Source organism: Gossypium arboreum, chromosome 10 (assembly GCF_025698485.1).
Source record: "Gossypium arboreum isolate Shixiya-1 chromosome 10, ASM2569848v2, whole genome shotgun sequence".
NCBI classification, from domain to species: domain Eukaryota; kingdom Viridiplantae; phylum Streptophyta; class Magnoliopsida; order Malvales; family Malvaceae; genus Gossypium; species Gossypium arboreum.
The window spans coordinates 60595697-60622897 of record NC_069079.1 but is presented as its reverse complement, the minus strand read 5'-3'; the positions used below and the strand labels follow the sequence as shown (position 1 = coordinate 60622897).

Here is a 27201-nt window from a genome sequence, read left to right as displayed (position 1 = left end):
GCTCGTGCACACTGATGTGTGTGGCCCCATAAAGACTCAGATCTAATTCAGGTGATAATCTATATGGGATTTCCTAAATTATTAATTGAAGATAAGCCACGAAAACTCGAAGAACTATAGATGAATGTGTAAAAAGAACTTAATTGTATGAACCGAAAACTCAACATTGCTATTACAAGAATTGGAAATCCTTATGGGCACCCTAATATTCTTGTCGAATTTATAATCACTGAATGAAAGTAAGTATTTCATTCTGTTTATTGATGATTGTTCAAGATACTGCTGGATTTACTTTTTGAAGCATAAATCAAAGGTGACCTCTATGTTTTCGAAGTTCAAGGTTGCTTCTGAAATAGAAACAGGTTGCGAGCTCAAGATCTTAAGGTCTAATAACGGAACTGAGTATACCTTAGCTCAGTTTCAAACCTTTTGTGATGAACAAGGCATCAAACATCAGTTTACTAATACTTACACACCTCAACAGAATGGTGTAAGTGAAAGAAAGAATCAAAGTCTAATGGATATGGCCAGGTGCTTGTTGTTTGAGAAAAATTTGCCCAAGAACTTGTGGGCTAAGGTAGTCAACACAGTTCCAACCAAGGCTTTGGCTCACAAAACACCATTTGAAGCCTAGTTCAGGCTCAAGCCATCACTGGCTCACTTGAGGGTCTTTGGTTGCCTGTGTTATGCACAAGTACCAGTTGTAAAAAGAGGCAATCTGGATAAAAAAGCCCAAGCAGGCATTTTGGTAGGCTATAGCTCAGAAAAAAAGGCTATAGGATCTTGGATCCTTCAACAAACAAAGTGCTAGTAAGCAGAGATGTAGTGTTCAATGAGAAAACAATCTGGAATTGGGAGAAGAATGAGCCAGAGACAGTTTCAGAAGAACTTGTGGCTGATCAGACTGAGGCTGATCAAAATGGTCCTAAAATGGACATTGATGATGAACTAGTTAGGGGTACAAGGACAATGGCTGACATTTATGAAAGGGCTCAGGTAGCTCAGGTAGAACCAAGCTGTTTTGAAGATGCTGAAGCTTATGAAGGCTGGAAACAAGCAATGAATGATGAAATTGCCATGATTGAAAGGAACCAGACATGTGAGTTAGTTGCAAGACCAGCCAACAGACAGGTCATTGGGGTAAAATGAATTTATCGAGTCAAGCAGAATGCAGATGAGAGCTTGAACAAACTCAAAGCTAGGCTAATTGTAAAAGGGTTCAGTTAGAGATATAGCCTGGACTACATGGAGACATTTGCACCAGTGGCCAGGCTAGACACTATCAGGTTGCTGGTTGCTTTAGCTGCACAAATGCAATGGAAGATCCATCAGCTCAATGTAAAGTCTGCATTTCTAAATGACTTCCTTGAAGAAGAAATCTACATTGATCAACCTCAAGGATTTGTTGTGTCTGAAAAAGAACACATGGTATACAGGCTTAAAAACGCCTTGTATGGCTTGAAACAAGCTCCTAGAGCCTGGTATAGCAGGATCGACAGCTCATTGTGTCCCTGTATGTTGATGATCTTTTGGTCACAGGAGAAGACCAATCAATGTTGGCTGATTTTAAAGCCAAAATGGAGCAGGAGTTTGAGATGTCTGATCTATGAAGGATAACCTACTTTCTTGGTATGGAGGTGTCACAAACTGAAAATGGAATATTCCTAAGCCAGAAAACCTTTGCCTCAAAAATTCTGACCAAGTTCACCATGCAAAGCAGTAAAGCAACAAGCACTCCTGTTGCTATGGGAGAAAAGCTATCGAGCTAAGTCATTTCTGAGCAAGTTGATGAGACTGTCTATAGGAGTCTAGTTGGTTGTTTACTATACCTGACTGCCACTAGGCCAGACATTATGTTTGGTGTAAGCTTACTCTCGAGGTTCATGCATTGCTACAATCAGAAACATTTTCAAGCAGCAAAAAGGGTTCTCAGGTACATCAAAGGTACCCTAAGCTATGGAATGCTGTATAGCAAGGCTGAGAGCCTTAGATTTGTTGGCTATACTGACAGTGACTGGACTGACTCGATGGATAACATGAAGAGCACCTCAAGGTATGATTTCACCCTTGGCTCAGCCATTTTTTGTTAAAGCTCGAAGAAACAAAATGTAGTTGCTTAGTCAATCGCCGAGGCGAGTATGTAGCAAAGCAATGGAGTCATTAACCAATACCGACAAAGGATCTGGGCTGGCTCGATGGATGACATGAAGAGCACCTCAAGGTATGTTTTCACCCTTGGCTCAGCCATTTTTTGTTAGAGCTCGAAGAAACAAAATGTAGTTGCTTAGTCAACTGCTGAGGCAGAGTATGTAGCAGCAGCTGGAGCTGTTAACCAAGCTGTGTGGCTAAGAAAAGTCTTGACTGATTTAAACCTACATCAAGAGGGAGCAACAAAGATAATGTGTGACAACAAATCTGCTGTTACAATTGCAAAGAGTCCAGTTTTTCATGGAAGAACAAAACACTTCAATATCAAGCTTCATGTTATTAGAGAGATGGAACTAGCTAGAGAAGTGGAACTGGTTCATTGTAGTTCTAAAGAGCAACTTGCTGACATTTTAACTAAACCTCTTAATATGTCAAGGTTTATTGAATTGAGAAAGCAAATGGAAATTTGCAACATGGAGACCAAGGAGGAATGTTGAAGCTGGTCTCCATGCATCACAAGCAGACATGAAGCAAATGCAGTCGAGCCATGCATGCAGCAGCTGAAGTTCAATGTTGCTATCCAATTTCAACTTGTGTTTTTGTTATGTTTTGTAATCTAGTTAAATTTGAACTAAGTTGATAATGTATTTGATGTATTTTTTTGACATTTGAGCTGATAAAACAGCTTTTCCAAGTGTGCAAACATAGTCTTTCATTTTCAATGTAATTAGTGGAGTTAGGTAGTGTTTAGGTGATGTTTACCTTACCTTGATCAAAAAATGTTTTGATATTTCTATTGGCATTATGCCATTGTTTAAATTAATGAAAATTCATTGAAATTATTCATTCAAAATACTCTCCACATTCTTTGTTTTTCAATTCCTCCTTTCATTTCTGTTTTGTTTCTTCAACAAGCATCGAGCCTTGCTGCACAACTCTTATTATTATTAATATTGATGACATACTAATGACGAGAGATGACAAAGAAGGGATGACTCAACTAAAAGAAAATTGGCTCAGGAGTTTGAAATCAAAGATATTGGGAGGCTACAAAATTTCTTGAGAATTGAATTTTCCAGATTAGAGAAAAGGATATTAATCTCTCTTAGGAATTACATATTATAGCTGCTAAAAATATTTGATTTGATGAGGTGTAACCCTGAAGAATTACCTATTGAGAGAAATCATAAGTTGAAAGCATGGATTGGAGAGTCAGTGGAGAAAGAGAGATATTAAGATCTAGTTGGACAACTGGTTTATATCTCACACATTAAACTAGACATAGCTTATGCAATTAATATAGTAAATCATTTCATGCATGATCCTCGAGAACCTCACGTACAAGTAGCCCCTCGCATTCTATGTTACCTAAAGTCTACTCTAGGAAATGGCCTTTCTTTTAAATTTGGTCATCTCCAAATAAAAAGCATTTATAAATATGGATTGGGCTATATCTTTAAAATATAGGAGGTCTACATCTAGGTATTAAACATTTCAAAGGAAAACTTGTCACTTAGAGAAGCAAGAAGTGTAGTCGCTTGATCAAATGTGGACGTAGAGTACAGAGATATTGCACAAGGTGTTTGTGAACTCTTGTGGTTGAAGGAATTGGACTTGTCATGGAATAAGAAAATGTCCTTGTAATGTGGCAAAAAGGCTATTATCAGTGTAGCTCAAAATCCAGTTCAACATTATTGAACAAAATATATTGAGATTACTAGTCACTTTATCAAAGAGAAATTGACCACATGCTCCTTAAACTTAGTTCATGTGACGTTTGACAAGTAGTTATCTAACATATTCACAAAAAGGACTAAGCAAAAGTGCCTTTTCATATTCTGGTGTGCAAGTTGGAGATGTGTGATATCTATGCACCAAATTGATGGGGAGAGTTGAAAACTTGAATTAGGATTGCTGATGTTTAAGGATAACAATTCTTCACTTTTAGGGTTCTTTTTACAAATATTTAGCTTTATTATTTCCTTAGATAGATTTATTCATGGTGTATAAATACCTACATAATTTCTCACTCAAGACATTGAAATTCATCAAACATCTTTTCTAAGTTTGTTTAAAGGTTGCTACCACTATTGTTCACCAAAAAAGATCGTAAGTAGCTTTGGGAGGAATCTATTCTTACAACTATGTAACTTACAATTGGATAAATATAAAGATTTCAAGGTTTCATGCACCTCAAAGTTTCAAAAGGTTTTTCTTTTTCTTTTTATTTTATCTAAGTTGTGCTCTAACCAACCATTAAAAGTGTTTATCCATGATCACAACCGAGGTAAATTAGACCTAAGAGAAAAGAAGGAATTCATTGTAGGTTATATTTTGAAGCAACAAGGTTACAAATGTTATGATCTTATTTCCAAAAAAAATGTTTGCCACCATGGATGTCACCTTTTTTAAGTCTGTTTTAAAGAAACTCGCCTTTAGGATGAGATATATTGAAGATTTGGGATACTTAGATGTTTTTTTGTAAATAAAAATACCATATTGATTTCTAAAATGTCATAGATGCAAAACCTAGTGTTTTAACTAATGAAAACCAAGGTTCAGATTTTAAAAATCATAATAATTTGGATGCAGTGGAAAGACAACAAGTACGAAAGAAACTCCTTGTTTACTTGTAGAGAAAATGAATTCAAAGTAATAAGATCAATGCTTATCATAATGTCAAGAATCTAAACCAGTGGTTGATCAAAACTCTATAGGATCTCATCGTAACCTTCATTCTGAGTCTATCCAAGCTAGTACACCTAGTTCTCCTAATCCAACTTCTGGTTATTTTTTTAATTAAAATTTGTACCAAACAACCAATGCCAAAACATGTTTCTTATAAAAATTTGTCACCGAGTGTTTATGCCGGGATGGTATTGGCCAAGTCAAAGGAGGGTATTTTTATATCTCAACATAATTATGTGTTAGAATTACTTGAAGAAACTGATTTGATTGGGTGTTAAGGCTATTGAGACTCTAATTGAACCTATCTTGAAGTTACAACCGACAAACTTAAAGAAGTGGTGAACAAGGATTATTTTCAAAGGCTAACTGGTAGAATGAGTTTCTCAAATACATACATATGTAGTCTTTGCAATTAGTATGGTAAGTCAATTCATGCAATCACCAAACTAGAACAGATGGATGTTGTTTCTAGAATTCTAAGGTATTTAGAGGCACACCAAGTAGAGATCTACTATTTGAAAATTGTGGTCACCTACAATTTAAAGTGGTCGCTAATTTCAATTGTTTAAACAATAACTAAAACATAACAGGATGCACGACATGACCTGGAAATGAAACACAAAGACAACATAAATACCCTAACATGTCAAAATCTATATAACACAAATTATTAACCTATCAAAATTTATATAAATATAAAATAATTTAAACATGATTATGACATTAATACACAAATTGCTAGGTCTAGTATTATGGATTAAGATATTTCGACAAAACTTAAAAGTCTCTAATCATTTACCCAAGAAATTATACTATGATAATAAAACAACAATTTGAGAGGCTTATTGGCAACCTGGCAATGGAGGTTATTTTCGAAATAGCCGGAGAGGCACTAACCAAAAGGACAATGTAACGAAAATATTGAACCATTATAAGATTTGATATTTTAATTTATCTTTCTACTTATCATGTCTTTATCTTATTATCCTACAATATTAGTCTATCTAGAATATCTATACTATAATTATATCCTAGTTTTAGTCTATCTAAAACTTGTACAAACTTATCGCTTTGTAACCACATATAGTTAATTGATATAGTAGACTTGGGTGCTAGATTTCTATGAATATATTTCCTAATACTTTTCTTAGAGGATGTATGCTAAGGTTAAAACCACAAGGGTCTAGGTATAGTTAGCCTTAAAATTCTCTTTAATATAAGAAATAAATATTCAAGGAGAGTGAACCTAGGACACTGGAATTAAGAGTGCAGTATTCTACCAAGAGACTACTCCTAAAATTTTCATGATTTTTAAAAGATATTTCCTAAAACACAATTGTGATCAATATCAAACAAACATAAAATCAAGATCATAGCTTCTAATGTATGAAACACCATCATCCAAGTTCTATATAATCTTAGAGTCAGCAAACAACAACATTATTTGTAGTTCTTCATATTTTTTAAAATGGTTTTTATAACCATACAAATTTCACAAAACCTAGCGAATCCTACCCTGTAAAAAAAAAAAAAGTTAAAACCAACTATTAGTATCATAAAAAAAATTAGTAAAATGTGACTAATGATAGCCAAGCTATCTTTGTCACATATTCCACTTGGCTTGGCAAATGGAGTTTAAATTCTGTATATTATCAAGTAAGCAAAGATCAAGATCTAAATCCAAAAATTTATTCCACAAGATTTTTAATAATTCACGACAAAAGCATAAACTTCTTCCACACAAACACAAATATAAAACTTTAGAGCAGAATTTAGATTTCTGGTGAAAAATTAAATTCAAATGGAAGAAGTGATGACATACCTTCTCAATGAGATCAAGAATATCTTGATTATCAACAAATTCTATATAACTCCAGTCAATTGCTTCTTTTTCATATTCCTCCTGTTCCATCTTAAAGACATGCTGGCAAATGACAACATTAGCCATGTTAAGCATGGCTTTGAAAGCTTAAAAGCTAAAAATATCCTCAAGACACTAGCACCAATCTAGTGCATAAACCTGATTAAAATGTTGCTGTAGCTTTTCATTTGTCAAATTGATGCAGAATTGCTCAAAACTGTATGGGATGAAAATTTCAAAAATCATGTAAGTGCTAATAGTGCCAAACTACGGAATATGGTAAATAGTTGTGCACATTGTAAAACTTGAAAACAGACAAAACATGTAGAGAGAATTGAGCTTTAAAATACATGAAACTCCACCATCTGCCAAAAAAGAAAAACTAAAAGGTAGTTGCCACACTAGCCAAGACAAGCAAAGTAAATTAGAAATAGAGATCCGCATAATGTTGAAGGAATCTCTACAGATCATGGCCTTGAAACCTTGAATTCCCCTAATTAGACATCCCAATCATGAAAATGATACAGGGATGTCATCAAAGATATTGATTTCTGTAAATGACGAAAATAAAGCATACCGGTTAAGCACCTGTTTGTCTTGAAACTCTCAAATCCATAAATATCAAGAACACCAATCAAGAATTTTGATTCTTTATCCTGACCAATAGCAACATTTATCTTCTCCACAAGCCTGGGGAACCAGAGTGCCCAAATGTTAAGAGAAAAACTGTTAGATAAGATGTGTTTAGCCTGTGATCTTGTGTCTCTCCAGAATGAATCTCTATGGTAGATTGAAAGTTACCAGTCAAATAATTTTGAATAGACAATTTTGGCCAAAGCATCTCTACTGAGGGCTGCAGCATTTGGATCTAGTGCTTTAGTAATGGTTTCATCACGAGTCACAAAGACACGTTTACATAAGGACTCTTCAAGAGACTTCTCATCACACCTAAACAATAAAGGCATATTAGAGTTTTTCCATTCACATCTACACACAAGAACGACATGATGGATGTTTAAGGATAACAGTAGTAATGACAAATTACATGAAAAGTTCTGCAGCAGTTTTTAGATGGAATCGAGATTTATCATTCTTAGGTTCAGACGCATCTGTTTCTTGTCCCTTAGAAAACTCTACATTTCCTAAATGTAAAATTGCAGCCACAACTCGAAATATTGCATCCTGAAATAGACACACTCAAAAAAATACTTAAAAAGAACCAAGTTAAATAAATTCAACTAAACTAATGACCAAGATGCGTTACCTGTTCTTCCTCACTAATCCCAACAACATCCATAGCTCTCCTAGTTGCAATGTACTCTTCAGAATCATTTAGAGCATCCAACTCAATACAATTTGACTGGTTTAAGTAATGAAAAGTTCTAGGATTTCCCAGTTTGTACTTCTCAACATCCTGTTAACATGTATTAGGAATAAAACCAAAAAAGATTTAGATTCTTCTTGGGTAACAAGAAACTAGTAAACATAGGCAAAAACGATGACCTGATGTTAAAACAATGGAGTTTACACTTTAATCATAAGAGCCCAAATAGTGCTGTTCTCATACTGCTTTAATCATATTTGTAAATCTAGAACACAAAGCTCTAGACATGGGTTCTATTGCATATTTTGACACGGAAAGAAATTTTCAGATAAAATAACCACAATTTGATAACCCAGCACACAGAGCTTGAAGTGCTGCAAGCTATGCTAATAGGGACCTGATTTCAGCAACTTTAATATCATCCCTACACTTCTACACCACATTTCGGTTGAAAAGAGTAATCAAATCCAATTATTGTGGCATCATTTTTTTTAAGGAAAATTATATCTGAAAAAGCATAAGCTATAACAGGACTTTGACATCTTTGTTCTTTTTACTAGTATTATAAAATAAACCTGTATTGCTCGGTGAAGGTAAATGCAGAAAGCTCAGAGGAGACACCATTACCTCCTTTCGAGCAGAACAAAGCATATAAAAGCAATGATAATTTCTCTCTGGATCAGACACTTGGCAAACACGAGATCGTTCTAGCAAATAAGTTCTTATTGCAGCTCCAGAAATTCTACCCCTTTGATCAAATTGAATTTCCACAAACTTGCCAAAGCGACTGCAATTCCATCATGTTCAATCAGGGGGCTTTCATCATATAAAGCAAGACACTTCAAATAAAAATCCTCAAGGAATGAGGAATAAACCTATGTCTCAGTATAGATTTCCAACCTTGAATTATTGTTTCTGACAGTCTTCGCATTGCCAAATGCTTCTAGAACAGGATTAGACTACAAATGTAAGAAGCAAAAACAAATTAGGAAGTTTTTTTTTTCTTTTATTCAAGCAACCTCATTTTCCATGAAAAGAAGTAAGGAGACCTTAATAAAAAATGCAACATCAAATTCATCAATTTCACATACTGCAAAACTGAAAAATTTAAGTAGTCTGAGCTACCTCCAAGACCTTCTGCTCCACAGACCGTTCCTCTGCATTGCTAACTCTCCCTCCCATATAGGCTAGATAGCGCATAAGCATCTTTGTACTCTCTGTTTTACCAGCTCCACTTTCACCACTTACCAAAATTGCTTGGCTAATTCCCTCATTAATCATCTGTCTGTTCACAACATTTACTAAATCAATGATGTACATCAAGAAAGCATAATAATTTTATGACTGATAAGAGAAAGCATAAAAATAGACTACCTATAGGCAGAATCTGCAACCGCAAATGGATGTGGGCTCAGCTCACCCAAAGGTGCCCCTTTGTACTTTTGCATCACCTGAATGTCGTATAAATGTGGCAGTCTTTTAAAAGGATTTACGGCAATCAATATACCTCCTGTATAGGTCTGGAACAAATACCAGAATGTTTAGCTGCACACAACAATACATTCCTCTAGAAAACCTAAAACAACCATATAGAAAATTAAAGAAACATATTGACACAGCCAACATAAACCATACTTGAAGGGCTGCAAAAGTGAAACATGGTATCGGATTTTTCCACTACCGTAACATCATAATAAATTAAGCAATATGAGAAATATGCTAGAAAAAGCAATAAAAAAGGGATGCAAATCAGCTGGTAATACTTACATATATTTCATTAGCATCATATCGACATTTTAAATTCTGCAAAACCCCAGGCTCATGCAAATATGCTAGCTTTGTCATATCATCAACACCACATTCAGGAAATTCAGGATCCTTTGGATAGGAACTAGATGTCTTGGCCACAACCTACACAACAAGAAAGGAAGCAAAGGCCACGAACCTTTAAAACTCCATTTTCATGTACTCAGACAAAGACAAAATAAAGGAAAGTATTGTTGTGAACCAGCAAATATGGAAAGGAAATTTAGCGTTTGAATAGATGACAGGAGTCGTTAGATGAAGTGATGAACCATGCTCATAATCTAAACAACATATGTTTTACCACTTTAAGATCAACATAGTACACATATAAGTTGAAGAAGAAGTTTTAAACAAGCAGTTCCGAAAACACGACTTCCAGAAGGAAGTCAGAAAGAAAAGTAACTTCGTTAGCTTCCCTTGCATCAGATAGCTGTTTTTTTTTTTTTTTTTTAATTTATGATTATCTGAGATGATTCTTGGATACTAAATATATGGAAAAATTTGCAATTCAACCTTTAGTTATTTTTTTTACCAGATTATAGGATTAGTCTGACTATGGTGATATTTTTGATTATCTGATTATATGAAAAATATTGGATCACACCGCCATCATCGTACCAATTAGTGACTATAGCTGGTCTTCTCTAAAAGATAAAACATATCTAGGATTAGTCTAACTATGGTGATATTTTTAATTAAGGGAAAGCCTCTTTTCTTTCTATATTTCATTTTAATTTTTCATGGAATGAACAGTTGATTATCTACAAAGCCAACATGAATAGGTAATATAACAGGACTTATGGAATGAACTTCGTACTGCACATTTTAGCACCACTAATACATTGTCAGTATATACTTTTTGTTGTGTTGTGTCTCTTTTTGCTTAAGAAAAAAATCCATATGATCCTCCTCTGTATTATGTATATTGGGAACATTTCAGTTTCTTATAGTTTGCTCATATTTTAAAATAAAAACTAGCCAAAACCATTTATGTTTCTGGTTCTTAAACTATACCAATAAAATGGGGCAGGGGAGCAAATCACAAAATACTGAGAACGAGCACTCACCGTCTTAGCTGTACACTTTACTTTAATCTCTTCCCCATTAATTTCTATCACTTCCCCATCTAACCAAGCATCATCTGGGTCCTCCACCCAAACGTGGGAACCAATCATAATACTGGATGGAGCAGCCTGTGAGTCCATGTCAAGTTTATTAGCATACCAATTTTTTTTTTTTTTAAAAAAGGAGAGTATGAAACATAAAATTAAGTCGTAGTTACGCAAGTAGATCAAAAATAGTTTTTATGCATCTCACATTTAATCCTTTTAAGATTGCATTTGGGAACTTGGATTTCAAACTTTAGATAGCATTTTTTTTTTTTAAAAAAAAGTGTAAAATAAGCGATACCACACCATACAATTGTAGCATTCATGATTTTTTTCTCAAATCCATGAATTTTGCTGATGTAATAGTGAATTTGGAATTCCTAAGGAATTTATGAATTCAACAAATTCATGCTACTGATACTTTCCAAATATATATGATATTGAAACCCTACTAATTTTTTGATTATGTAAGCATTTCATTCTTATAATTTATAGAACAAATGAAATCCAAATTTGATGCTCCTAACATGACATAAAACAATTTTCTAGCATCGATCAATTTGAATTTCCATCTTGGAAATCAAAAATTCAAGTCACAAAAATCACTATCTTAACAAAAGAACAGGGATAAGGGTATGAACATCTAACCCTCTCTGAGCTGCCATTAGTTTTAGTAATCTAGCTACTTCCTAAAGGTTAGTATATGATGTTAACACGACACAGGGTTAATTTATTGGTAGAGTCGTGTTCCGTTGAGGTCCACATATGAGTTTGATATTCATCAGAACACTAAAAAGGTGGGATCTAAATGTGGTTTATATAGATGAAGGGTCCAAACCAAGAACCTAACCCAGGGTTTTTCAGTTCAAGTGGAGTTCGACATGCATATATGGGTTCCTTTGGTGTGCTCCACATGAGCACATTAAGAAAATTAGAGCAAAGCTACTTGTCAGTTATCAATTACGAATAACAATGTCAAGGTTATACCATTCAAAAAAAAAAAAAAAAAGAAGAAAACAATATCAAGATTGCTCGCTATCCATTAAGAATATTGCGGACCAAGAAATGCAGCTCTAGTCCTAGAAACTGGAATATTAATTGAACGCAATCAATCATCTCTTCAAAAGACTTACTTTTAATGAACTTTCGACAAAATAGCATAAAATATAATTTAAATTCACATTTCTAAATAAATAAAAAACTATATTGAAGAAAAAAGTATTTTCTTCTTTTAAAAAGCTTAAATTTTGATTAGCTCATTGGATTGGAAATGCCTATTGATTCACGAAAACAGAATCCAAAATCAACAAAATAGGCATACATACATTTTAACTATCAAGCAAATTTAGGAAAGAGAGAAGTAAACTTGAAAATATAATAAAATCGCATGGGAAACAAATCCAGACCATTGTTTCTGATTTGATTCAGATCCAAGGCAGAGGTAATAAACACTAGATCCTTCTCCCAAAAGCGAAGCGAATTGCCATTCAAAAAGCTTTTACCTCCAAATATCTGCCTCTAATTAAATCATGACTTTCACATTCCTTGCCCTCCCCTCTCTCTCTCTCTCCTTATTAACCCTACCAAATCTATCTTTTCCTTCTCTCTATCACTACAGATAAATTGTTATCGAATTGCCCCCTTCTTTCTTTTGTTTAATTTATCTCGTTTTCTATAGGAAATGAAGGGACGAGGAAGATGTCACATTGAAGGAAGGTGCCATTACAGAAAAAATAAATGCTATACAATGGCAGACCGTTAAGCGCCTTCTTTTCACCAACGTAGCGAATCCGAATATCAAACATAGCCAAACACTCATTCGTCTCTGAACCTGCTATTTTTCTTTCTAGTTTTTTCGCTGGACGTTATTTTCTCGTCTTCTTTTCCACCTCCATGAAATAGAAAACGTAGCGTTCTTTTTTCTTTTTGGTTTCCTCAAGCTGATCGTCGTAGAGGCTTGAACTCAAAATAAATAATGCGTAAATTTCTAATTTATCCTTAATTTTGGAGTATAATTGCTGAGTCTTATTATTTAAGTCATTATTAAAAGGTTTAATTCAAACTCTCAGTACCTGTAATTAAATTTGTTTTTAAATAATTTATTCATTTACTTTTTAATTTAATAATTAAAGTCTAATTGATAGCATAGCTCAAAAACTTCCATTAAATTAGATTATATGATAGTAATTTTGCTCACATGACTAAAATTACACATGTGAAAAGTCAAATAAGCAATTAAAATATTTGGAATTTTAAAATTTCAATTCTGAATTTGAGATTATAATATTAATTGACTTCTATTAAAAAAATGAAAGTCAATATATATTGTTGTATGGCTTTAGTTGGCCATGAGTAAAACTTTTTTAAATGCACATAATTTAATATAAGTTCATTGACAATGTTAATTATTGTACTACAATGGTTCAATTTTGAAATTTTAAAATAAAGAAATCAAATTCACAATATAAAAAAAAAAATACCGAGATTGAGAGCATTATTATGCTTCATTAAAACGTTGCAATTTTTGTTTTTGACGGCTTTGAATAGAATTCTAATATGATGCTAATAATTTCGAAATGTTGGGAACCATAGCATTTTTTTTTAATACCAAAAGGAAACAACTAATAACAAAGGCGATTCTTTCGCCCAACTATAGTTGTACTTTCAAGACCTTTTTTTTTTTACGATAAAAAATATAAAATGCTATAGCCACTTGTGTAACTTTTGTTAGTCCCCAAAACAATATGTCCTCAAATTGGGATTAGATAAAAATATATATAATGTAACATTCCATACTCAATTCGACCGTCAGGTTCGAGCGACAAGATGTCACATTCGTTATTAGAGTAATTACAATTTCAATTACCATTTAAATAATCAATTTACATAATAATAGGTTCATTACATATTAACACATGTTATATAATTGCTTTCGAAGTTAAATTAAGCTTATGAAAGCTCTTGTGAAAACTCGAGATCAAATGAGGACCAAAATATAAAATTTTTAAAACTATCAAGTTGGCGTCACGACAACGGGGTACCATGTTGCAACCTTAAACAAACAATGTGTATCGCCCTGATAATGGAGAGTCCGTGGTTGCGATGCCACTCACTGTCAATTCCTCGTCATGACGTTGAGAACATGTCATTGCAACTTCACCTACGATTTTGAAAAAATCCATTAAACAACTTAACTTTCAACCAATCAACACCTAAACTTCATCGAACACACCAGTTAACAATTTGACACCAATAAACATCTAAGTTACAAGCATTACAATATTTCATCCATGATACCAAATTACCAAGACACTATCTTTTGTTACTTATATGATCATATACACTAATTAACCATTTAAACATTATATAATAATCTTGATAACTTAAGTAGTTCATATCCTTAAGTTCAAATTGACATAAACTAACCAAATCCTTCCAATTAACCATTCAATATACAAAACCAACTCAAACTTTAGGTACATGCCATTTATCAGAAATAAAATGTGTTATGCAAATACTGCTGAGTCAAGGGTTTTGGATTGGATGCTGAATCACTTCTTGGAACTTCGAGATCCACCTATACCTACACACGAAATAAACAAACAGTACACTTAGCAATAAAGCTCAGTGGTACTTTCATGATTCAAGTCATATAAACAAAACGATTGCAAGATAAGTGTAAACTATTGCAAGATCAAATTTCAACCATATCATGTCAAGTGTTTTAATTCATACAATACCACAATTTGCAATCTAATACATACATATCATGTTAACATTCTATCACCAATAATGCATATATTTTCATTTCAACTCTCACCAATTAACCATATCAATATGTCATTCTCGTTTCGAATCTATTGATTCATTTTGTTCCATGTTGACCTTTAGGGCTTGTCTAAACTAGCTCGCATAGTCTTTCACATGTTATCTTTAATCGCATTTCATAGATAAGCTCTTAAACCACTAAATGTAGCACCCCAAACCCGGCCCAGAAGTTATGGCCGGATCCGGCATGCCACATCAAAAACGTTAAAAAAAAATTCCATTCTAAGTCCAGAAAATCGTACTTGATGTTCAAAAGATTAATTCATTAAGGGTTAAAGTGAATGGAAGTCATGCACCGTAGGAAACCGGAAAGAGGTGGTGAATCCATCGGACCGCTAAGTACCAAGCTCCTTCGGATCCAATCCTAGACATGCATATCGCCATTGCCACACCTTAACGTCATGGATATTTCTAGAAACCGATTTGATTAAGTCATTTTAGGAAAAGTGATTAATTTTGGAAAATACTTTCTTTGCGGAAGCTTTGCTTGTTGTCGTGTTATTTTGAAATCAACTGTTGTTTTTGAAAACGCTCCCTAAAGCTATCCAATTTCAACAGTTAAAATAAGTATTACTTATCTTAGTAATACATATTAAAAACCATCAAAAATAAATAAGCGGCCTTATTACATTTAAAAGCCCAAAACCTCAAACGTAATTAAAAGGATGTCCAGTTCACCAGAAGAAAATCAAACTTTCAGAATGGGTGGCCACTCCGAATTCCCTCACAGCTCCAAGCCCACTATGGTTGGGGATTACCTGCGTGGATGAAAATAAAAGGGATGAGTTTGGGGAAACTCAGTGTGTAAAATAACCCAACCATAGTCTAAATCAGCTCAAACCACAGAAATAGAATAAGTTGGCCTTAGCCCAGAACAGAATTCAGAATAAAGCCCATAGGCCGATAATAGAACAGAACAGATATTACATGTTTATGCAGAAACCCAACCATATCCAACCGTATACACCCCCGTACCAATCTTACACCGTGTGGGGAGACAACTCGACCCACCTAACCGTTACACACCACAGAATTTGTAGCATGGCTGCCAGAACAGATATTGTGACAGAGTCACCAGATACAGATAATCGTGGCAGAGCCACCAGAACAGATATATGTGGCAGAGCCACCAGATCAGATATTTGTGGCATAGCCATCAGAACGCTTCCTCCATAATATAACCCATGTCCCCATGCAACAAATATATAATCATGGCATCCATCATACAGAATCAGATCGCTATGTTTTTCAATCAAAATTAACCCTACGGGTATAACGGTAATTTTGCACCTAGGGGTATAACAGTAATTTTCCATACATAGGGGTATTATAGTAATTTAGCTACTTTCAGGGTTTTCATGCATATCCTAACTATTTACGTACTATCAGAACACTTACGCAAGATACTTACGATTTGGGCCGTTGGCCCATGAACCCGATCTTTGGCCCTTAAGCCCAAATTATCAAAATGTACGAAATCGCGCATCGTTGCGGTTTATTACTTTAGATTACCAAATATACAAACCTAACTATTTTACGAGCATTCAGACTTTTCATAAATTCCCAAAATACCGACTTTTCGGCATTTCGCTTTTCGCTTTTGCCAATCTAGTCTATGAGAGGGTGTCAGTTACACACCTGTTTGCGACGATATGCTGACGAGATCCTCACATGAACCGCCTACAATTGGATTACTAACACGTTAATCTAACTATTCAAATACAAACTACATATTAACCCCTTACAATATTCGGCCAACCACACCTACAGATCATAGTAAGCTTATAAGAAATCAATAAGCAACTCATTAACAAATTTTTGTCAATGTTTACCACATAATCATAATTTCACTGCAAGCTGTCTTCTGAGCAACAATCACTAAATCATATATAACTGGAGCTACGAAACTCCAAATCAAGTTCCGTTAATTTTCCCTGAAAATAGACTCATATATCTTTTATCCATAAAATTTTAAGAATTTTTGGTACGGGCAATCAATACCAGATTTTTCTTAAAGTTTCCCATGTTTCACTGTTTGACTAATCTGACCACTCTTCATTACGAATCAAATTTCTCATTGTACAGAATTCAAAATATGTTCTCGTTTATTCAATTTGAAACTAGACTCATTAAGCTTTAATTACATAATTTATTCAGCTTCTAATTCTTCTCCCACAATTTATGGTGATTTTCCAAATTCACGTTACTGCTGCTGTCTCAAGCAGATTTATTACCAAATCACTCTTTCACACCTAACTTGCATGCTTGTTATTTAAACATGTATATCACCAATCAATCATCACATATCTATGATTTTACTTAAGTATAATCTCCATTTCATCATTTTAAAGTACAACATGTTAGCTGATTTTTCCCTTTAACATCTAAGGCACATGCATGCTTATTTGTTTGGCTCAACTTCACCTATCTTCCATTTTTCATCAAAAGAACATGAAACAACAACCATTTCCTTCATTTTAATTCATGACTAAATGCTCACAACACAACTAAAAATCAAAATATACTTCAAGAGTTAAGGTAGAATCAACAAGAACTCATGAACCTCAAAATAGAAGCAAGGTACCAAGAACTTACCTTCAATTTTCCTCCTCCTAATGACCAAATACTCAAGAGCTTTCTCCTCTCCTTTCTCTTCTCTAACTTTCAGCTATGATGAACAAAGATGGACAAAACTTTGTTCTTTTCACCCATTTTTCTTTTAATAAAACTTCATATTTCATCCATTTAATTCTTTAATACAAAAGACATGAAATTCTTATCATGAAACATTTACCTAACCCATTATCATGGAACATTTACCTAACCTATTATCATTGAACATTTACCTAACCTATTATCAATTTGTACCATAAATTATGGATATCAAGTGTACATTTTGTCTACAACAACATGATGGCTGGCCACTTCATGTAAAATGGGAGGTTAGTCATGCAAATCCTCCTACTTTGCACTTCTATTTATTTGGCCACTTCAATTTAGCCTATAGCATTTTCAAACATTTTCACATAGGTCCTATTTCATAATTTCACCCCTTTTTCTTATGGAACAAAAATTAACTAAAATTGTCGGGTTCTATCTTAAGTTTGGGCTTTCTAGAGGCCCACTAACATAATTAAACCTATGCCAACATTCACAGAATTCTCGAAAATTGGGGCGTTACAACTCTACCCTCCTTAAAGAAATTTCGTCCTCGAAATTTACCTAATCCAAACAGATGAGGGTATTGTTGTTGCATCGTCTCTTCTGGCTCCCAAACTCAGAAGTTTCCCCTTCCTTAACTTGTTGAAAACGAGCGACTAAAGACTCATCGTTCAACTGTTTTTCCTTAATCTGATCCACCCAGGTTGGCCTCACTTGCAACGCAGCCAACAGACTTCCATCATCATACAGACTCAGACGAGCAAACATTGCTCTCGGATCGATCTGACTTACGACTTAGAGCATCGGCTACCACATTAGCCTTGCTTGGGTGATACTCGATCGAACAGTCATAATCCTTAAGCAACTCAATCCATCTCCTTTGCCTAAGGTTCAGCTCCTTCTGAGTCAACAAATACTTAAGACTCTTATGGTCAGTGTATATAATACACCTTTCTCCGTACAAGTAATGTCTCCAAATCTTAAGTGCAAATATCACCGCTACCAACTCTAAATCATGAGTCAAATAGTTTCCTTCATGAGGCTTAAGCTGTCGTGATGCATATGCAACCACCTTACCCTCTTACATTAACACGTAGCCCAAACCTACGTGTGATGCGTCACTGTACACACTAAAATCCTTCCCAGACTCCGGCTGAATCAACACAGGTGCTTTAGTCAGAACTTTCTTCAACTTCTCAAAAGCTTCCTGCTGCTTCTCAGTCTATACAAACGGTACTCCTTTTCTTATGAGTTTTGTCAGAGGTGCTGTCATCACAGAAAAACCTTCCACAAACCTTCTGTAGTATCCTGCTAGTCCTAGAAAACTCCGTATTTTTGACACTGACCTAGGCGGCTTCCACTCCAAAATCGCTTCAATTTTCCGAGGGTCCACCTTAATCCCCTCAGCAGAGACCACATGTCCTAAGAAGGTTACCTCTCTCAACCAAAATTCACACTTGCTGAACTTCGCAAAGAGTTCCTTCTCCCTTAATACTTACAGCACTATACGGAGATGCTCATCATGTTTCGTTTCAGTTTCAGAATATACCAGGATATCGTCAATAAAGACGACTACGAACTGATCTAAAAATGGTTGGAACACGCGATTCATCAGATCCATAAATGCTGCAAGAGCGTTCGTCAGTCCAAATGGCATAACCAGAGACTCGTAATGACCATACCGAGTCCTGAATGTTGTCTTATGGATATCCACTTCCTTTACCCTTAACTGATGGTATCCAGATCGAAGGTCAATCTTGGAAAATACCGAAGCTCCTCTAAGTTGGTTAAATAAATCATCAATCCTTGGCAGTGGATACTTCTTTTTAATCGTCAGTTTGTTCAACTGCGATAATCAATGCACATCCGCATTGTACCATCCTTCTTCTTCACGAATAGCACTGGTGCTCCCCATGGAGACACGCTTGGCCTAATGAAGCCCCTATCTAACAACTCTTGAATTTGAGCATTTAACTCTACTAATTCCTTCGGTGCCATCCTATACGGTGCAATAGACACAGACGCGATTCCAGGCAACAAGTCTATTCCAAACTCAACTTCTCGATTCGGAGGCAATCCTGGAAGCTCCTCCGGAAAAACATCTTGGAACTCTTTTACGGTCCTAACCTTATCCACTGACAACCCCTCCCCTTCCGACTGACTTACAAATGCCAAATAGGTCTCATAACCTTTCCAAATCCACTTTTCGACTCTTAATGCTGACACTACATTGGACAAATAATCCCTTCGCTCGCCTATCATCATAACCTCCTCACCCTTCGTGGTCCTTAACACCATTCGTTTTGCAGCACAATCCAAAGTCGCCCTATGCTTAACAAGCCAGTCCATTCCCAAAATGAGATCAAACTCTCCGAACGGTAACTCCATCAGATCTCCAGGGAAAATCCTACCTTGAGTTTCTAAGGGTACATCCCTATACAATTTGTCTACCGTAACCGAGTGACCCAAGGGACTTAGTACAGATACCCCGCTCACAATCTCCTCAGAGCAGTCCAAGTCGTCCATAATCCGTTCTGTGGCCTCCAACCAATATTCTGCCACATTCGGGGCTATACCAGACACACCCTTAAAGATCTCCGTTCCGTTAGTCCCGAAGTCATTTAGAAATAGATCCCTGAATTTTGTTGCCCGAACTTGCTCCGGCAACCCTTTTCAGAACACGAAGCATTGCCTGTTACAGAGCATCATCCTTGGCGGCTCTATCATACGGCCCATTTTCATCCGTCGGTGGTGGTCGTGGTACTCCAGTGGGTATGTGTTCAGAAGACGAAGATCCAACTTGAGTATTACCTCGGCCTCGACCACGGCCTCTTCCCTGAGTAGCTCTCGTACTCATATCGATTTATCTTGATTACGAATTTTTATGCATCAATTCAATATTCCAGTGTTTATTACAGATGTTTTATGAATCAGACAGTAATTCAAAGTTTGTTTTCGCAGAATCGAAGTCTAGCTACAGTTTCAGTCTCTTATCAGATTTTCATATGGTTTTAGTATCACCCTATCTAGAGTATCCTAGCAGGATTTTAGTACAGACAAATAATTCAGAAAAATATTCAAAAGAGTTCAGAGTAATACTTACAGGCTTGAGCCGGAGATTCGGAATGCCACCTTCTAAAGATCTAAATTTTGAAAACTGCATTTTTCGCAATCTTTATAAAATTTTTGTTTTTGAAGATCTAAATTTTGTAAACCCATTCCACAGCCGAGCTGTTGTAACCTAGGCTCTGATACCACTAAATGTAGCACCCCAAACCCGGCTCAGAAGTTATGGCCGGATCCGGCATGCCACATCAAAAACGTTAAAAAAAAATTTCCATTCTAAGTCCAAAAAATCGTACTTGATGTTCAAAAGATTAATTCATTAAGGGTTAAAGTGAATGGAAGCTATGCACCAGGTAGGAAACCGGAAAAGAGGTGGTGAATCCATCGGACTGCTTAAGTACCAAGCTCCCTTCGGATCCAATCCTAGACATGCATACTGCCATTGCCACACTGTAATATCCTAAATTAGGGCTTAATCGGAATAGTACCACAAATCCGAGATAGAAATAATTATTTTACAATGATTTTGATGTTTATGATATGATTGCATGATTGTGTGAAAATTTCGTGATGAAATTCTATGCCTAAAGTGCTTAAATTGAAAGTAGGGACTAAATCGAATAAGTTGCAAAACTTTTATTCTAGAAGTTTTTAGTATGAAATTGTTTTGGAATATTAATGAGGAGGTCTTAAATAGCAATTTTACCAATTTTAAGTTCATGGACAAAATTAGGACATGGAAGGAATTTTTGGAAAGTTTAGTAGTAAGGGTATTTTGGTCATTTAGTTATTAAAATGAATCAAAACAAAATTAAAAGCCAATTTTGTCCATCTTCTTCATTAGGCCGAAATTTCAAGGGTTCTCCATAGCTAGGGTTTGTTTCAAGCTTCCAAGCTCCATAATAAGTGATTCCAAGCCCGCTTTTAATGATTTTTACGTTTTGAGATCCCGTAACTCGATAAAGCTTATGTTAGCAATAATTTAACCTAGGGTTTATATTTGGAAAAATACCCATAGGTGAAATTTGTGTATTTTGATGTTTTATGATAGAATATGAAGTTTTAAATTATGTTAGACAACTTGTACTACTCGATTTTAAGCAAAAACGAGTAAAAGGGCTTAATCGGTAAAAATACCTAATAGTCACAAGTACATGTTAGAGTGAGAATTTGATGTTGCCATAGAAGAGAAAAGTGATCAGCATGTTGTAAAACATAAGAATAAGGAATAAAGTTTAATCCGAGCCTAGGGGCAAAATGTAAATATGCAAAAGTTTAGGGTAAAATTGTAATTTTGCCAAAATTTGAGTTAAGGATTAATTTGATAATGTGAGTATTAAATAAGCTAAATGTGTTATTTTAGATCAAGAAAGACGTGGAATCGACCTCAATCGAGGAAAAGAAAAGATTGTGGACTAAATTGCAAAATCTTTGTATTTTGGTACCAAGGTAAGTTCATGTGTAAATGTAGTAACATAATTGTCATTTTAAGCAATTTAATGTTGTTTATATGATATGATGCTGATTATTATCATGAAATATTATGCTTTGTGGTTATTGTTGAATAATATGTAATTATGTGAATTACTGGATGAGTATGAACTATCACCGAGTATCGGTTCCGATATTCCGTGGAAGACGACAAAGATGTGAGATCGAGGAAAAAAAAAGCCCGTTTGAACCTTAGGAATAGATTAGGATACAAGTGACATGTCACTAGGATGGTTGAGCATCCGAACTCGTTGAGTTGAGTCCGAGTTCACTTATGGATGCGAATGTCCGAACTCGTTGAGTTGAGTCCGAGTTCGTGAGATGTAACTAGGCATCCGAATTCGTTGAGTTGAGTCTGAGTTCACTTATGGATGCGAACGCCTGAACTCGTTGAGTTGAGTCCGAGTTCACTTATGGATGCGAACGCCCGAACTCGTTGAGTTGAGTCCAAGTTCACTTATGGATGCGAACGCCCGAGCTCGTTGAGTTGAGTCCGAGTTCGCTTATGGGCGGGTTACATGATTGCTTGATTGAATATGTGGCACTTATGTGCAAGTTATCCATGTATCTGAATTATATTCCGATGTGTTCAACGGGTAAAGTTCTACTCAAATGGAGGAAAATTTCGAGATGTAAAGAGACGTATTGGTAAGTGATATGAAATGGATATTTTGGACGGTATGTATTTAACCCTCGGGTTGAGTATTGATACAACCACGATAAGGTAATAAGATGATGAAGAATGATTAAAATGTGATATGTGTTTTAGTGATGTATGCTAATGTTGACTGGTATAACTGTTTGTTATGTTACTTATTATTTGCATATGAACTTACTAAGCTTTTATGCTTACTCCTCCTTCTTACTCATTGTAGTTTTGGACAAGCCATTTCGAGAGTCGGGATAGGTCGAAGGCTCACCACACTATCCGAAGATTTTTGGTAAATGACTTGTAAATTTAAGTATGGCATGTATAGCAATATACCCATTTTGTGTAAATGATCTTATGGTATGGTTGTGAAATGGTTGAGGAAATGCTTGATAATGATAAATTATGAAAATGGTTAGTTTAGATTATGTTTGATGTTAAGGAAAACTATTAAGATACTTAGTGCATAAAAACTCATAAAAAGGATGAAATTTACCATAAACAGAATACCGCAGCAACACTAACGCAAGTTTGAAAATTTACTAAAAATCATAGAAATTGAATTTGGTGGTGAAATACATATCAAATTGAAGCTTATTATGTCTAGTTTCACATGAAAGAAATGAAACAAGTAAAGGAAGTATATGTTAGAAGATATTTTAATTTTAGTGAAACAGAGTCATAGCAGTTTCTGAATCCCCTGTTCCTACTTTAGAAATTCACCATAAATTGTAAAGATATAATTAGGTGGTTTATTTTATATCCTCAGAATCCTTATTGAGTCTAGTTTTAGTATAAACAAACCTCATAGTCATATGAATTTTGTACAGATAGAAATGTGGTTCGTAGTAAACAGAGGTCAGACCAGTCGAGTCTTGAAACAGGGGTAACTTTAACTAATAAACTGTACTAATTGGCCCAACCAAAAATTCTAGAAAAAAATTAGTAGATAGTTTTATGAGTCTAGATTTAGGGAAAATTTACGGATCTTAGTTTCGAGTTTCGTAACTCGAGATATGATTTTTCTTGTGACTATGACGCAAGTAGCTTAAAAGCTGTGAATGTAGAAACAAATAATTCAAAGTTCTAAAAATGTTAAACTAAGCTTAGTAACACCTCATACTCGACTCCGGCGACGGTCTCGGGTGTGGGGGCGTTACACACACCTTAACATCATGGATATTTCTAGGAAACCAATTTGATTAAGTCATTTTTAGGAAAAGTGATTAATTTTGGAAAATACTTTCATTGCGGAAGCTTTGCTTGTTGTCGTGTTATTTTGAAATCAACTGTTGTTTTTGAAAACGCGCCCTAAAGCTATCCAATTTCAACAGTTAAAATAAGTATTACCTATCTTAGTAATACATATTAAAAACCATCAAAAATAAATAAGCGGCCTTATTACATTTAAAAGCCCAAAACCTCAAACGTAATTAAAAGGATGTCCAGTTCACCAGAAGAAAATCAAACTTTCAGAATGGGTGGCCACTCCGAATTCCCTCACATCTCCAAGCCCACTATGGTTGGGGATTACCTGCGTGGATGAAAATAAAAGGGATGAGTTTGGGGAAACTCGGTGTGTAAAATAACCCAACCATAGTCTAAATCAGCTCAAACCACAGAAATAGAATAAGTTGGCCTTAGCCCAGAACAGAATTCAGAATAAAGCCCATAGGCCTATAACAGAACAGAACAGATATTACATGTTTATGCAGAAACCCAACCATATCCAACTGTATACACCCCCGTACCAACCTTACACCCTGTGGGGAGACAACTCGACCCACCCAACCGTTACACACCACAGAATTTGCAGCATGGCTACCAGAACAGATAATGTGACAGAGTCACCAGATACAGATAATCGTGGCAGAGCCACCAGAACAGATATATGTGGCAGAGCCACCAGATTAGATATTTGTGGCATAGCCACCAGAACGCTTCCTCCATAATATAACCCATGTCCCCATGCAACAAATATATAATCATGGCATCCATTATACAGAATCAGATCGCTATGCTTTTCAGTCAAAATTAACCCTACGGTATAACGGTAATTTTGCACCTAGGGGTATAATAACGATAATTTTCCATACATAGGGTATTATAGTAATTTAGCTACTTTCAGGGTTTTCATGCATATCCTAACTAATTACGTACTATCGAACACTTACAGCAAGATACTTACCGATTTGGGCCGTTGGCCCATGAACCCGATCTTTGGCCCATTAAGCCCAAATTATCAAAATGTACGAAATCGCGTCTCGCAGTTTATTACTTTAGATTACCAAATATACAAACCCAACTATTTTACGAGCATTCGCTTTTCATAAATTCCCAAAATACCGACTTTTCGGCATTTCGCTTTTCGCTTTTGCCAATCTAGTCTATGAGAGGGTGTCGATTACACACTGCTTTGCGACGATATCTTGTGAGATCCTCACACGAACCGCCTACAATTGGATTACTAACACGTTAATCTAACTATTCAAATACAAACTACGTATTAACCCCTTACAATATTCGGCCAACCACACCTACAGATCATAGTAAGCTTATAAGAAATCAATAAGCAACTCATTAACAAATTTTTGTCAATGTTTACCACATAATCATAATTTCACTGCAAGCTGTCTTCCTGAGCAACAATCACTAAATCATATATAACTGGAGCTACGAAACTCCAAATCAAGTTTCGTTAATTTTCCCTAAAAATAGACTCATATATCTTTTATCCATAAAATTTTCAGAATTTTTGGTACGGCCAATCAATACCAGATTTTTCTTAAATTTTCCCATGTTTCACTGTTTGACTAATCTGACCACTCTTCATTACGAATCAAATTTCTCATTGTACAGAATTCAAAATATGTTCTCGTTTATTCAATTTGAAACTAGACTCATTAAGCTTTAATTACATAATTTATTCAGCTTCTAATTCTTCTCCCACAATTTATGGTGATTTTCCAAAGTCGCGTTACTGCTGCTGTCTCAAGCAGATTTATTACCAAATCACTCTTTCACACCTAACTTGCATGCTTGTTATTTAAACATGTATATCACCAATCAATCATCACATATCTATGATTTTACTTAAGTCTAATCTCCATTTCATCATTTTAAAGCACAACATGTTAGCTGATTTTTCCCTTTAACATCTAAGGCACATGCATGCTTATTTGTTTGGCTCAACTTCACCTATCTTCCATTTTTCATCAAAAGAACATGAAACAACAACCATTTCCTTCATTTTAATTCATGACTAAATGCTCACAACACAACTAAAAATCAAAATATACTTCAAGAGTTAAGGTAGAATCAAGAAGAACTCATGAACCTCAAAATAGAAGCAAGGTACCAAGAACTTACCTTCAATTTTCCTCCTCCTAATGACCAAATACTCAAGAGCTTTCTCCTCTCCTTTCTCTTCTCTAACTTTCAGCTATGATGAACAAAGATGGACAAAACTTTGTTCTTTTCACCCCTTTTTCTTTTAATAAAACTTCATATTTCATCCATTTAATTCTTTAATACAAAAGACATGAAATTCTTATCATGAAACATTTACCTAACCCATTATCATGAAACATTTACCTAACCCATTATCATGGAACATTTACCTAACCTATTATCATTGAAGATTTACCTAACCTATTATCAATTTGTACCATAAATTATGGATATCAAGTGTACATTTTGTCTACAACAATATGATGGCTGGCCACTTCATGTAAAATGGGAGGTTTGTCATGCAAATCCTCCTATTTTGCACTCCTATTTATTTGGCCACTTCAATTTAGCCTATAGCATTTTCAAACATTTTCACATAGGTCCTATTTCATAATTTCACCCCCTTTTTCTTATGGAACAAAAATTAACTAAAATTGTCGGGTTCTAGCTTAAGTTTGGGCTTTCTAGAGGCCCACTAACATAATTAAACCTATGCCAACATTCACAGAATTCCCGAAAATTGGGGCGTTACATCAATTCATATTATCAATTCAATAGAAGCATCATTTATCCAAATCATATTTTGTATTCCCTAATCTGACTCGAACTCGAATGTGTACATAGATTATTGACCATCTATAAATGAGTTATTATTTATAAAATAAATCTAACACCAAAAATATAAGAATTGAGAATGGTGGTGTCCACAAGTGCACATGTCAAATTGTAATATAGTTGTACAACGAAATATCGTAAGTATTTTGAGGATCGTACCTAAGGGAGGATGGAAAAAATAATGAAAATACTTTTTACAATACTAAATCTAAGTAGTAATAGTTAATTTCAATATTACGATGGATCATAAAATAGTTTAAGAAGATTAAAATAAATAACTAACAAAAATAAATAAATAAGGAAAGGTAAACAAATGAATTAAACTGATAAACCAATCAAGAAAATTAACTCACTTCAGGGTTTGTAACTAACTTCAGATTGGGGTTATAGAGTAGATTAGTCATTGTTTCATACAATTATTACCTCCTGGCTCTAATTAACTTATTCAATTGGTTGATACTCACTTATGTTCTGAAATAACTTTCTCAACTAGAATAAATTCTGA

At 34.9% G+C, this 27201-nt stretch overlaps 1 protein-coding gene and 2 long non-coding RNA genes across 4 annotated transcripts in view; all 3 read right to left on the bottom strand.

Moving 5' to 3' along the window:
* The window catches only part of LOC108480260 (myosin-6-like), a 57512-nt gene extending 44515 nt beyond the window's left edge, over positions 1-12997 (bottom strand). For both annotated transcript variants that reach the window (XM_017783184.2, XM_053020009.1), the window contains exons 1-13: positions 12343-12997; positions 10895-11020; positions 9789-9932; positions 9396-9541; positions 9147-9306; positions 8922-8980; positions 8649-8808; positions 7962-8111; positions 7743-7879; positions 7499-7645; positions 7286-7387; positions 6857-6914; positions 6659-6760 (exon numbers count right to left, since the gene is read on the bottom strand). In XM_017783184.2, the coding sequence (XP_017638673.2) occupies positions 6659-6760; positions 6857-6914; positions 7286-7387; positions 7499-7645; positions 7743-7879; positions 7962-8111; positions 8649-8808; positions 8922-8980; positions 9147-9306; positions 9396-9541; positions 9789-9932; positions 10895-11020; positions 12343-12345 (1494 nt within the window). In that variant the 5' untranslated portion in view covers positions 12346-12997. The remainder of the gene's footprint in view (positions 1-6658; positions 6761-6856; positions 6915-7285; positions 7388-7498; positions 7646-7742; positions 7880-7961; positions 8112-8648; positions 8809-8921; positions 8981-9146; positions 9307-9395; positions 9542-9788; positions 9933-10894; positions 11021-12342) is intronic.
* A 2234-nt stretch (positions 12998-15231) lies between these two features.
* On the bottom strand, positions 15232-17593 carry LOC128281385 (uncharacterized). Its single transcript, XR_008271591.1, has 3 exons — positions 17360-17593; positions 16403-16444; positions 15232-15522 (listed from the first exon to the last, which is right to left on the bottom strand). It is a non-coding gene; the product is annotated as an uncharacterized LOC128281385 (long non-coding RNA).
* Positions 17594-23874: 6281 nt separating this feature from the next.
* On the bottom strand, positions 23875-26234 carry LOC128282642 (uncharacterized). Its single transcript, XR_008272983.1, has 2 exons — positions 26001-26234; positions 23875-24165 (listed from the first exon to the last, which is right to left on the bottom strand). It is a non-coding gene; the product is annotated as an uncharacterized LOC128282642 (long non-coding RNA).
* Between the last annotated feature and the right edge of the window lie 967 nt (positions 26235-27201).